The 11,331-nt window shown below is 55.7% G+C and overlaps 1 protein-coding gene across 3 annotated transcripts in view; it reads left to right on the forward strand.

Moving 5' to 3' along the window:
- The window catches only part of DIS3L2 (DIS3 like 3'-5' exoribonuclease 2), a 282,912-nt gene extending 277,305 nt beyond the window's left edge, over positions 1-5,607 (forward strand). For all 3 annotated transcript variants that reach the window (XM_048863668.2, XM_048863662.2, XM_048863667.2), the window contains one exon: positions 5,062-5,607. In XM_048863668.2, the coding sequence (XP_048719625.2) occupies positions 5,062-5,160 (99 nt within the window). In that variant the 3' untranslated portion in view covers positions 5,161-5,607. The remainder of the gene's footprint in view (positions 1-5,061) is intronic.
- The last annotated feature ends 5,724 nt before the right edge of the window (positions 5,608-11,331 follow it).

The raw sequence follows: 11,331 nt of genomic DNA on the forward strand, positions 1-11,331 counted from the left end.
GCTCTGCCTCCATAGGTGCTCGTGCTGGGGGGGCTGCCATACCCCTTGGCTTGAGCTGGTTTCCATTACATACAGGGTTGGGTTTACAGTTTGGTTCAATGGCTCTCAGCACTCCCACTATACAAAGTGTTCCATCACCCTGGCCTGCCTCCCTTTGGGTCCTGTGCCCTCCCTGCTGTGTGCCATGCCTCCCGCTTCTGTGGCCTCTGCGAATGTAATTAATGTGCTGTTTACTGCCCTCTTCTAGATCGTTAATTAAGATGTTAAGCAAGATCAGGTCTGTCTGTGCCTCTGGCTAGACGCCTTCCCCACCTCGTTGCTCTGGCCTTTATCATTCCCCTTCTGCATGACTTTTCAGTCAGGTTTCAGCCCATGTGGCAGGCAGTGCTCAGATCCAATTAGAATGAATGTTTCAAGTCAGATTTCCCCAGACATGGTGTTAATGCTTTAATAGAGTAGAGAAATCTGTCTCCTGTGTCCCCATCAGCTATTAACGCAGTAACTCAATCAAGGGGATTGATTGCATTTGTCTGGCTTGATTAAGTGCTACCTTGATGCCAAACAAAAGTTGGCAACACTTTAAAATAATGGTCTAGTTGATTGCCTTGAAATTCCCGGGGATGAATCCCAATCCCCTGGCTGAGGCTTGGTCTGCACTTAAAGGGGTGTGAAAAATCCACACACACACCCAGCACCAGAGCTCTGCAGACCTAACCCTCGGTGGAGACCCAGATCTGTTGACAGACGAATGCTTCTGTCAATTTAGCTACCATTTTGGGGAGGTGGTGTTCCTACCCCCCTTCCGTCGGTGTAGGCTCTGTCTACGCCATGGGGTTACACGGGCCTGGATCCTGCGGCGTAGCTATGCCAGGATAGCCTCTGTGGCGTGGGCACACCGTGAGAGTAAGCTGCTGCAGGCTGTCCCACGGCAGCACGCTCCCTTTAAAGCTCAACCTTCCACGCTAAGCTGACTTGGCTGGGGAAGGCCCCTGGAACCCGCCCTGCGTGGCCCCAATTCATCCTATAGTACAGGAGCTGGGATCACTTACACACTTGCAGGGAGCAGCATGAAAAATGACTGTCCAGCGCGAGCAGAGCCCAGCCCCGGGGCTAATCATTTCTGGAAAGTAAACACTGAGCCATGGAGGGAACTCCTCCATGAATCTTCCCCCGCCTCCTAAGCAAACACTGGAGCCCGCTTCCAAGTCAAGAGATCCCTGTGTCAATAAATCTCTAACCCCTTGAACTGCGGCAGCCCTCCCAGAGCTTTGCTGAAGCAGCAAGAAGCAATGTCACCCTGACATACAGTTGCACCCTCCTTGAGCACAGACTCTTCTCCCTGTCATGCCCTGGCGTTAGCCTGCCGGGCCAGGCAGCACCACCCCCTCAGCCAGGCTCTGCACGATGGGAGGGGCCCCTTGCGCCTTTGCAAGGCTTGGCGGCTGCCTCTTGGTTTGGCTGAGCCCTGCCGGGGAGGGAGAACATCTGTAAAGGCTGTTTGCAAAATAGGTTAAATGTGCAGAGGCTGCTGGGCTCAGGAGTTCCTGCCCCCCGGCCCCGTCTCTGGTGCTGATGGGGGAGCTGGACTCCTGGGGGGCATTCCAGCAGCCCCCTCCCCCTCCACTGTGTAACTTTGGTAACAGCAGCAAGACTAAGGGGTGAATCACCCTATACCAGCCTCCTGAGACCATCCCTCCTTTGGCCAGGCGCTTTGATGTGACCACGGCGTTTCATTTCCAGTGCAGTCCCTGGGATCTGAATGCACTAAAGAGCAGCGTAGCCACGGCTGCACCGGTGGCAGGACAGGTCGGCTGCCCCGAGTACAATCCCGTCTGAAACACTTGGTACAGCCGGGGGGCAGCCAGCCTGTGCCCCCGCCCTGGCTGTCCGGCTGGTTTTAGGGCTCCAGCTCAGTGAAAGCTAGTGCGGCTGTGTCTTCCCCAGAGAGAAATCACAGCTGCAGTGTAAGCTGGCCAGCGTAGCAGTCGTGTGGCAGGGCATCTCCCCTGGCGCTCACTCACTGCAGGCCAGTTTGATACACTGGAGTCCAAATCAGACGTGGCCTCTTCCACATGATTGATTCTGAGCAGCAAACAGAATCAGCTGGGAAGATTTGGAGAAGTTTGCCCACTCGCAAGTGCAGGGAGAGAGGCTGGAATGGCTCATAGGGGTGCGGAGTAAAGCTAACGGGCTGGTTCTCCCCTCTCATTATGGGACTGAGCAGGGGCTCTGAACAGGCTCAGGGCCTGTCATGCTGGGGGAATGCAGGCACAGTCTGGGAGAGAGTCCTGGCCCCAGAGAGCTCATCAGCTGTGCCCTCCCCAGAGTGAGAAGCGATCAGGCTTAGTGGGGTTGTGGACAGAAGGCTTGAGGCTAAGGACGAAACTGTGGAATTCCCGATAATATAGCTGGGGTTGTTTTCTTGGGGAACCTCTTATTAGATTCTGTAGGTAAAACTGATCCTCTGCAGATGAAAATAAAGTTCCATCTTTCACGCAGGGTCTGTCTACACTGCAGACCAAGGTGCGTTCTTAACTCCCATTAGCGAACTGGGGCCAAAATAGCAGTGAAGAGACAACGACCCAGGGAAGTTCTTCAAGTTGAAGCCCGTAGGGGAATCCGGGGTTGAATTCGAGCTGTTAACCCAGGTGAAGCTGAGTTGCCGTGTCCTCACGAGTACTGGAACCCGAGTGGCTAACCCGGGTTAAGAACACACCTGTTATTCTCCATGTGGCCATACCCTAACTCTCCAGTCGCTCCCTCACTGCCTAGCCAGGGCCTTTGCTGCTGGAACTGTTGTCGTCTGGCGATTTGCCGGCGTGTGAACAAGTTACGGTCTACAGCAGAACGGTGAACAGTGAACGCGAGATCCTGCAAGTGGTGCTGCTTCTAGTCTTCAGCTGAAATCGCTGGAGCTATTCCCAGCAGCGAGCCTCCCGCCTGGGCGTGCTTGCGGGGCTGGGCCCAGATAGGCTGCTGCTGTCAGGCGGCTCAGCTCCATTGAAATAGCTGAAGTCAATAAAACTACGACGCTGGCAGACGCCCAGTGAGGATCACCAGTGTCACGGGGTCCCCGGGCGCTGCTCTGGAACTGCTCCCTACGCAGCCAGGCAGGACGCTGGGGAAGTCTCCTCTCTGGGAGCAGCCTGTCTGCAGGACACACAGCTCACACGGCTTCCACCTTCCTGCGTCTGACCTCGGAGCATTCAGCATCCTCTGCCCCTCCGTGCGCTTCCCACAGCCAGTCCGCTCAGGCGGGCTCCTGGGGAAGCCAGAGGGTCCTGCCCCCCAACTCCGCAGTCAGACGTGACTCTCAGCCAGCCAGTAAAACAGAAGGTTTATTAGACGACAGGAACATAGTCTAAAACAGAGCTTGTAGGTGCAGAGAACAGGACCCCTCAGCCGGGTCCATTTTGGGGGGCAGTGAGCCAGACAACCACGTCTGCACTTCACTCCATGTCCCCAGCCAGCCCCCAACTGCCTCCCCCTCCAGCCCCTCCTGGTCTGGGCTTTGTTCCTTTCCCAGGCCAGGAGGTCACCGGATTTCTTTAGCTCTCACCTTGCAGGGGGGAAGGGCCCAGGCCATCAGTTGCCAGGAAACAGGGTGTCGGCCATTCTCTGTGTCCAGACCCCTGCACACACCTGCCCTCTAGGGATCTGCAACGATCATACACCCTTATCCCACCACCTAGACACTTAAGAACTGCCTAGGGGAAAGTGAGGCACCCCCACAGTATTCAGAGGAAACATTAAGAATTGGCTAAAAGAGGAGGGCAGGTTGCTCTGCATGGCTGAATCGAAGGGTTGATTGTCCAGGGTCTATATTTCCTTCTGTAACTAGTACAGTCAGTTCCATTCTGCAGTCTGCTCTGATATGCTGAAATGTATGAGCCGGCGTTTTCTTATTGAGGGAACGTTTCGAAAATCCCCAGGGTATTTACGGGAATTATTTCTCTTCACCTTTGGTTCAAGTACACGTTAATTAATAATGAAGTAATTATCTGTATTACAGTAGCCCCATCAGGCCCCAACTTAGATCAGGGCTCCATTGTGCTAAGCCCTGACCAGGCCCATAGTAAGAGACAGACCATGCCCCAGATGCTGGAGAGCTTCCAATTGAAATAGAGCAGATAGACACTGGCTGGGAGAAAAGAAAAGTTGTTCCCATTTCACAGATGGGGAATTTAGGCACCGAGAGATTGAGACTTGGCCAAGGTCACACGGGGGGTCTGGCAGAGTAGGGGTGAGAACCCAGACCCCCTGAACCCCACACAAGTCCCATAACTCCCAGGGCCAGGGTTCTCTTTTCTGATTGCCGTCATCCTGCAGGCTTCTGAGTCTCCAGGTTCATTTCAACTGGGTAAAAATGACCCGTGGTGGCTGTTAGATAAGTGTGGTTCCTAGGCCCCAGGCGTGCAGACCGTCCTGCTGGCTAAGGCTCCGGGGCAGACGCGCCCGTGCTGATGCTAACGAAGGGGCAGCAGGCTCTGACTGGGCAGCTGTTAGTCAGAGAGTGACGCCAGATTACACCCTGGTGTGCGGATGAACAAAGCAACCTGGGTCAGGCTCCTTGGCTGGGAAGGCCCCGTCATGTTTCAGTGTGTTTCCAGTCTAGCTGAGTTCTCATCGCACCATTCTCCCAGGGGGGCACTCAGCTTGTGGGGAACGTGTCCATGAGCTGGCTGACTTAGTGCCTGTTATCCAAATCGCAGCAGCAAGGAACTAGCCACAGCTTCAGGTTTCACAGGCACCAAATCACCCATGTCCTGTATCAGCAATTCCTCCCAGTCCTTCTGAATCCTCCCTGCGAGATAGCAGATGCCCCAGCCTGCCATGCCGGGGGACCTGGAGCCTCCGCAGGCCACACCTCCCTGTTAAAGCTGAGCTTTCCCAGACGTCTTCTCCAGCCCCTCAGGCTCCCAGCAGGTTGTCAGTGCGGGTAAATGGTTGGGTAAATGCGGGCAGCTTGGCCGGCCCCTGGAGCAGAAGCAGCCCTAGACTAACTCGTTGTTGGAAGCCCGCTAACCCGGGGGCCCCTTTGTCTTTTCTCCCTGACCAAAGGTAATCACCATCTTCACCTTGGTGGAGGTCGTCCTGACGTCTGACAGCGGCCCCCTGAAGTACAGCGCCGTGCTCAAGAGACCGGGCCAGGAGAAGTGAGCGCTACGGGCTCCATCGCTTGCCTGTCGTGACCACCGCCCCACCATGCCGCCAGACTCCTTTGGACCACCCAGGCCTCGCACTGCTCTACCCTAGCTCCGTGGGGGTGGGGAGGGAACTTTTTAAATGAATTCCGTTTTACTTCCGGTTTGGATTTTAACCTGGGGGGTGGGGGGAGCTTGGGTCTTTCCTGGCTGAGATTGTTGAAGCTGCAGGAACGTTAATGCTGTTTCTAAAACAGTTTTTAGCGTTGTGGTTTTTTTTAGCTTTTTTTTTTTTTTTAATGCTGCTGACCACCGCACCCCCGCCACCCGAGCCGTCCTCTCGGAGAGGGTGCTGCTGTCCCTGGTGCTTTGGGCCGTTCTGGACGTGGGAGAACCAGGGGGCCACCAACAGGTTTCTTGCTGAATTCTGCATCCCGTAATAAAGATCTGGTCGGCGATGGAATGTGTGTGGCGTTTATTTTGTCTCCTTCGGATTCCAAGGGCGGGAATCCTGGGCAATCGTCTTCCCGGCAGGCTCGGGCCTTTCTGCGCTTGCTGTTTCTCAGCACATTGTGAAATTCAAGATCATGCAGCAGCTACATCATCTGCGTTTCCCGCTCCGGTGGTACTTGCACAACAGAAGAGTGGGGGGATGAAGGATGTTTGCTCTTGGCTATCGCAGTCGGTTTGCTAATCTTTCGGTCTGCATGTTTAACAGGAGCCTGTGGCTTTCTGAACCAGCTGCTCACCCTGTGCTGCAGGATAATCCTCTGCCCAGGGATGCCTGGGACTCTCCTGCTAGAGATGATGCTCTTTCCTGGGGTCAGGGTCAATACAAAGGAGCCTGGGAAAAAGCTGCACAGGTGGAGAGCACCTGTCTGTGTCAAATTCAGCCGGATTCTTTTGGGATATGAGAAAGGAAATGCGGGCCCCATCCCTCCTCCTCCTCTTTCCTTCCCCTTTAGCCATCCTACTATAGACAGCAGAAGTGCCTGCCCGCTTCCAGGCTGCCCGGTGCCTCTGCTCTCCAGAGCCCATCTTGCAGTGACCTCCTTGCCATGATCCCCACGTCCTCTGGCCTTGCCCTGCTTTGACTCATCCCAGCCAGCCTTGCTAAGCTCCTATCACTGCGCTGGGCATTTCAGCTGCTGTTAAACTCCCACGTGAGTCACCGCTCTGCAAGCGCACTCCAGCGAGCGCTGACCAAGCCCTGGCACAAGTCACGGCCGGGCATGCTACGGGGAGCGGAGTGGGAGGGGAAGGGAGGAGGTATGCACAGAAGATTTAACCCATTAATCATCTGGCATAGACCAAAGTTATCCCAGTAAAGAAAATCAGCAGGCCCCAACTCCCTCCAATCATGAGTGTCTCCATCTCAGAAAGCACAGAGATTGCTGAACGCTGTCACCCCTGCAGCATTTGGCTGGGGGCCTGAGCACCAGCTTCCCGGGCCTTGTCCAGAGTGGGAGTCAAAGGGGTGATGTTAGCTTGTGCTAGCTACGGCTAGTATGGACAAGTCTAGATTTCAGACTAAACTGGTCAAGCTAAAACCCCTGTCTTGGTTAGCTTGTGTTAAAGGCAGTGGCTGTGTAACAACAGACTTCTCCTCGTGCTAGTTACCGCATTGTGACAACGCCCCTTCACCCTAGTCTAGGCAAGGCCTGACTGTCATGGGTGGAAGGAGCCTGGCCCAGACTGGCCTTCTAGAGCAGTTACTGCTTCAGTTCAAAGCGGGAGCAGTCAATGGCGCTCTGTGTAGTTTAGGCCCCAGTTCTCTCAGACCCATCTGACCCCTTGGTCTTCATAACGTGGTCCTCTTGCTGCTCTGATGGGCCGGGTGATAGTTAACGCCATTGACATGGTGTCCCTGAGCACCTCGGTCAACCCCGCCTCTGAATGATCCTGCCCTTTTGTAAAGCCCTTGGAGATCAGCTGATGAAAAGCACCAGGTGAACACTCGATTCGCTCCTTGCAAGGAGTGGCGGGCAGCTGGTGCCTGGTTTCCCATTCTCTGCCGCTTGAGCAGATCCCAGTCCCAAGGTTCCCTTCCCAGCCGTAAAGGGCGAGGAGCTGAGATTCTCAAGAGCAAGACGGCAGCCTCAGAAAGATGTGCGGCCTGACAACCCCCCCAGATTGACCCTGGGCTCTACCCTTCCCTCGGGGACCTGTTCCGGAGACTTCGTAGGTCTCACCATTGGGAAATATTTCCAGCCATTGAGCTGAGATTCCCCATTGTAGAATTCCTTTGGCTGATACCCCCGTCCCCTGCAGTGTTTTCAAGCTGTCCTTGCCCCATAGCGCTTGCTGCAGCTGTGTATATAGACAGATCTTCCTGCTGCCCGAGGGGATCCCACACTCCCTTTTTTTGTTGTTGCAAAGCCAGCCCCTTCCTGACGTCACTTGCTGCCCGCATTAGCCCAGTTCTCCACCACGCGGCGGGGTGAGATCGCTTTCCTTCAGCCCTACTGCAGCAGCGTTTGTCCCACTTGACCCTTGTTTTATTCCCTGCTGAGCGTGGGGCCCTGCCAGCCCCTCGGGGCTCCTGGGGTTGCCTAGAGAGGTGGGAGAGGCAGCAAAGTGACAGCCGGGTCCTGCCCGTTCATCGACCTACAGGACGCGCTCCAGTGGGCGCAGAGGTGTTTCCTGGCAGCAAGCAGCGTCCTCGTGTGGGCATGTTGGCTAAGCTAGCATAGTAACACACACCACCTTTCCTAGTGAGAATTGAGGTGGGATGCGTATTTAAAGCGCAATCACTCTTCCTGATCAACTCCATGTATAGACACGCTTAAAATCCAAAGTCAAAGTGCCTCCTTCCAGTTTAGCTTAGTCCCCTCACAGTCCACTGTTAGGACAGACAGCCGTTAGCAGTACGCCTAGTCTGATGGGAAAGCAGAATCTGCAGCGGTCTGTCCCCATGGACATGGTGGTGCTAGTCCCAATTCACCATCACAGCTTCCCAGAAGGATCCAGGGGGCCGAGAGCGCGGGCACGGCAAGGGGAGGTCTTTGTTTCAAGCCTAATGTGTTTGAGAAGTGCCAAAGGAGCTAGAATTGAAATCAGTTTAACTCCACGGGCCGGCTCTCCCTACCCCTCCCGCTTCGAGAGGCCCTTGTTAAAGTCGAACGTGCACTATAGAAAAGGCGGATGGTTTCATTCATGAAATTTTTCTTGCACTTTCCCCAGTGGCTTTTTTTCCTTGATACCGATATGTTCTTTAGAACATGATTTACTGTCGTTCTGTCAACCTGAGGGCTAAAGATCCCCCTGGGAAAACACTGATTGCTTGTAGCAAATCTGTTTTAAGTCCATCTGTTTGCTGAACTTGTCCTGGCCTTGAACAGTAGCATTGCAGCCTTGAGCCTCATCAGTCCATAACAGGGTGTGGGTTAGAGGTTAGGAGCCAGGAGGGCATCTGTTAACCCAGAAAGAAGCTAAGGCCAGTTTTAGATGTCTGTACAGAGACAATGAGACAAAAGTGCAAAGGCAATAAATTCTCCACTAAAACTGTTCTCTGCAGCTTGGCTCCCGAGAGCCTTCGAAGCCTGCGTTGCTTTGTTTGGGAATGCGCTAGCCAGCTTTCTTTTGTACACACTTTAAAACCCCTGGGTGCTGAGCAAATGTGAGTTAAATGCAATAAACGTTGATGGAGAGCATGACCTCCAAACCGAGACAGTGTTTCCAAACCGTAACACTGATTGCCTGGCTCTCGCAGCTGTCACAAATTGTGCGGATCAGTTAGGAGCGGGGAGAGCAGGTGAGCAGGAGCCCAGCTTGCAGACAGCACCTTATCTGCTTGAAAAATGTGGCTCCAGCATGTAGATGGCTGACCCCCAGGGCCATGTGCGTGGGGACATGCAGCATAATGAGAAACCTTCTTGCAAAGCCAGCCTGAGCCGCGTTTGTAACCGGTTAGTGGTTGGTCAGCGGGCAGTATCCTCTGTCCCTGCACACAGCAAAGTCCCACGGGCCTGGTCTATGCAGGAATGGTTCCTCGGGCTGTGGTTTTCCATGAAGGACACCAAAGGAGCGCAGCCCCCTGGCTCTGAGTCGGCTGTAGCTACTTTCAGTGCGATTCATTGCAGCTCTGCACTTCTCCTAAATAACGGCCCAGCACGGAGCAACGCTCTGCTGCTAAACTTGGTGCATTCTGGGATTTTTCTTGTGGGGTGTCGTGGGACCCCTCCCCGAACTGACTGGAATTCTGGGACTTGCGTCAGGCTAAGAAATTCCCATAATGCCTTTCCTGCCTTCCCATCATTCCACCGGCTTTGACGTGGCAGCGGGTCATGTCTTGAGAGCTCCTCTTCTCCTGCATTTGCTCCAATAGCTGCTCGTAGATCTTTGCATTCGGGGGGCTCCTGTTAAAACAGGACAGGCCGTGCTTTTGTCCCAGGGCAAGGGACTCCAGGACCTCCAGAGGGACTAGGCAGAAGCATATGGCTGCTATAATGGTGTCTGGTATGTGAATTTGACATCAGCTGGTACCGCAAAGGGGCGCACCTAGGTGTGTGCCAGCATTTAACCAGGGAGGTGACACCTGGTCAAGATGACCCCAGAGTAGTGGAGGGCACGAGCCCGGTCCGGTGTGAAGCAGTGCAGTGTGGGATAGCAGCGGGAGGACTGCCTGGCGTGGAACAGTTGATTTGCGTCCACGTGAATCTGATCCCGGGATAACTCATTCTGGAGTAGTTATGCCGCTTCCAAAGTGGATTAATTCAAGTGGGTTAAGATGCCAAATATACTGGGAAAAGAACTTGTGTGTGCGGACACAGGACCATTTATACCGAAAAGAACTAAAGCGATATAAGAAACCAACTTTCTAGTGTAGACAGGCCCTCAGACAGTCAGGCTGTAACAGTTGTGGGGGCCGGCCCAAGGCTGGGGTTGGTGCCTTCCAGGACCTCTGGATATAACCTCCTCAGCCCCAGCGTGGCCAGTCCTTCCTCTAACGCCACACGGAGTGGCCTGCCCCGGGGCGCTGCTCTCTGTCCACGGGGCGCCCAATCCCCTGCTAAGGCAGGCTGGGAGAGTGGCCACATTTTCCCAGCGTGCCCCAATGCAGGTAGGCAGGATGGTGGGTGTGGCCAGGTAAACCCAGCTCCCCAGTGCTAGCGGGGCAGCGTGGCTGCACCTCACGGCGTCGGCAGGAACTGGGTCCCCGAGTGTGTGGCGCCCCGGGCCTAGGCGGGGCGGGTCCTTGCAGGGGACTGGCCTGTGCTGGGGAATGCCGCTGAGTCTGAACGCGGCAGCCAGCGACGGTGTCGGCTGCTGTGACACCGAGCCTGGTTCAGACACCAGCCTCCTCCCAGCGACCTGGCGTTGGAGCCCCAAGCTGGGGCGTTACTTGTGGCTGGCCAGCACCATGCAGGACGGGCCTCTCCTCCTCTGTGCTGCCCGCTCCTCCGTGCGCCGCGTCCCGCCTGTCCCGTCCCGTCTGACGGCCCCGCGGTGCAGCCCAGGCCCCGGAAGTACAAGAGGCTGGTGAGCAGGAATGGGCGTATGGACACTGGGCTCCTGTCCCCAGCCGCAGCATTTCCACCATCCAACACACCAGCAGCCGGGTGGGCCCTGCCCCGCTCCCCAGGGTCTCGCACTGCTGCAGGGCACCGCTCCGTGATGAGCCAGACGCTCAAGGGAGGAGAGGATCGATCAAGAGCTTCGCGCCTAGAACATGCCGTCCGTGCCCAGAGCACCAACCCCTGAGACGGGGAGACTGGGCAGAGCCAGCTGTGTCCTGGCCTGCTCAGAGAACCCACCGGGAGCCCGGTGCTCTTCCCACCTCCCGTTGATTGGCGGGCCAAGGGCTTTTCCTTCAGAGCCGGCTTCCCCGTCCCTCCCTAGGGACTTGCTCAGATTCAGCAGCAGAAAGACGCGGGGTACGTCTATGCGGCGCTAATAAAACCCCGGCACCGAGTCGCAGAGCCCGGGTCGGCTGACTCAGGCTCCGGCTATGGGGCTAAACATCCCAGTGGAGACATTCCGGCTCGCGCTGGAGCCTGGGCTCTGAGACCTGCCCCCATGCCAACAATTTTAGAGCCATGTCTGAGCCTCAGCCAGCCGATCCGGGCCAGCCGTGCCGTGCCGGTACCGGTGGGTCTGTCCTGCGCCTGCCTGTGGTGTCCGTGGGGCGGCCATGGGGGCGGCTGTCAGAGTATTTCCCGAGGAGGCCGAGCTCAGGACGCTTGCA

Source organism: Caretta caretta, chromosome 9 (assembly GCF_965140235.1).
Source record: "Caretta caretta isolate rCarCar2 chromosome 9, rCarCar1.hap1, whole genome shotgun sequence".
In the NCBI taxonomy this organism is placed as follows: domain Eukaryota; kingdom Metazoa; phylum Chordata; order Testudines; family Cheloniidae; genus Caretta; species Caretta caretta.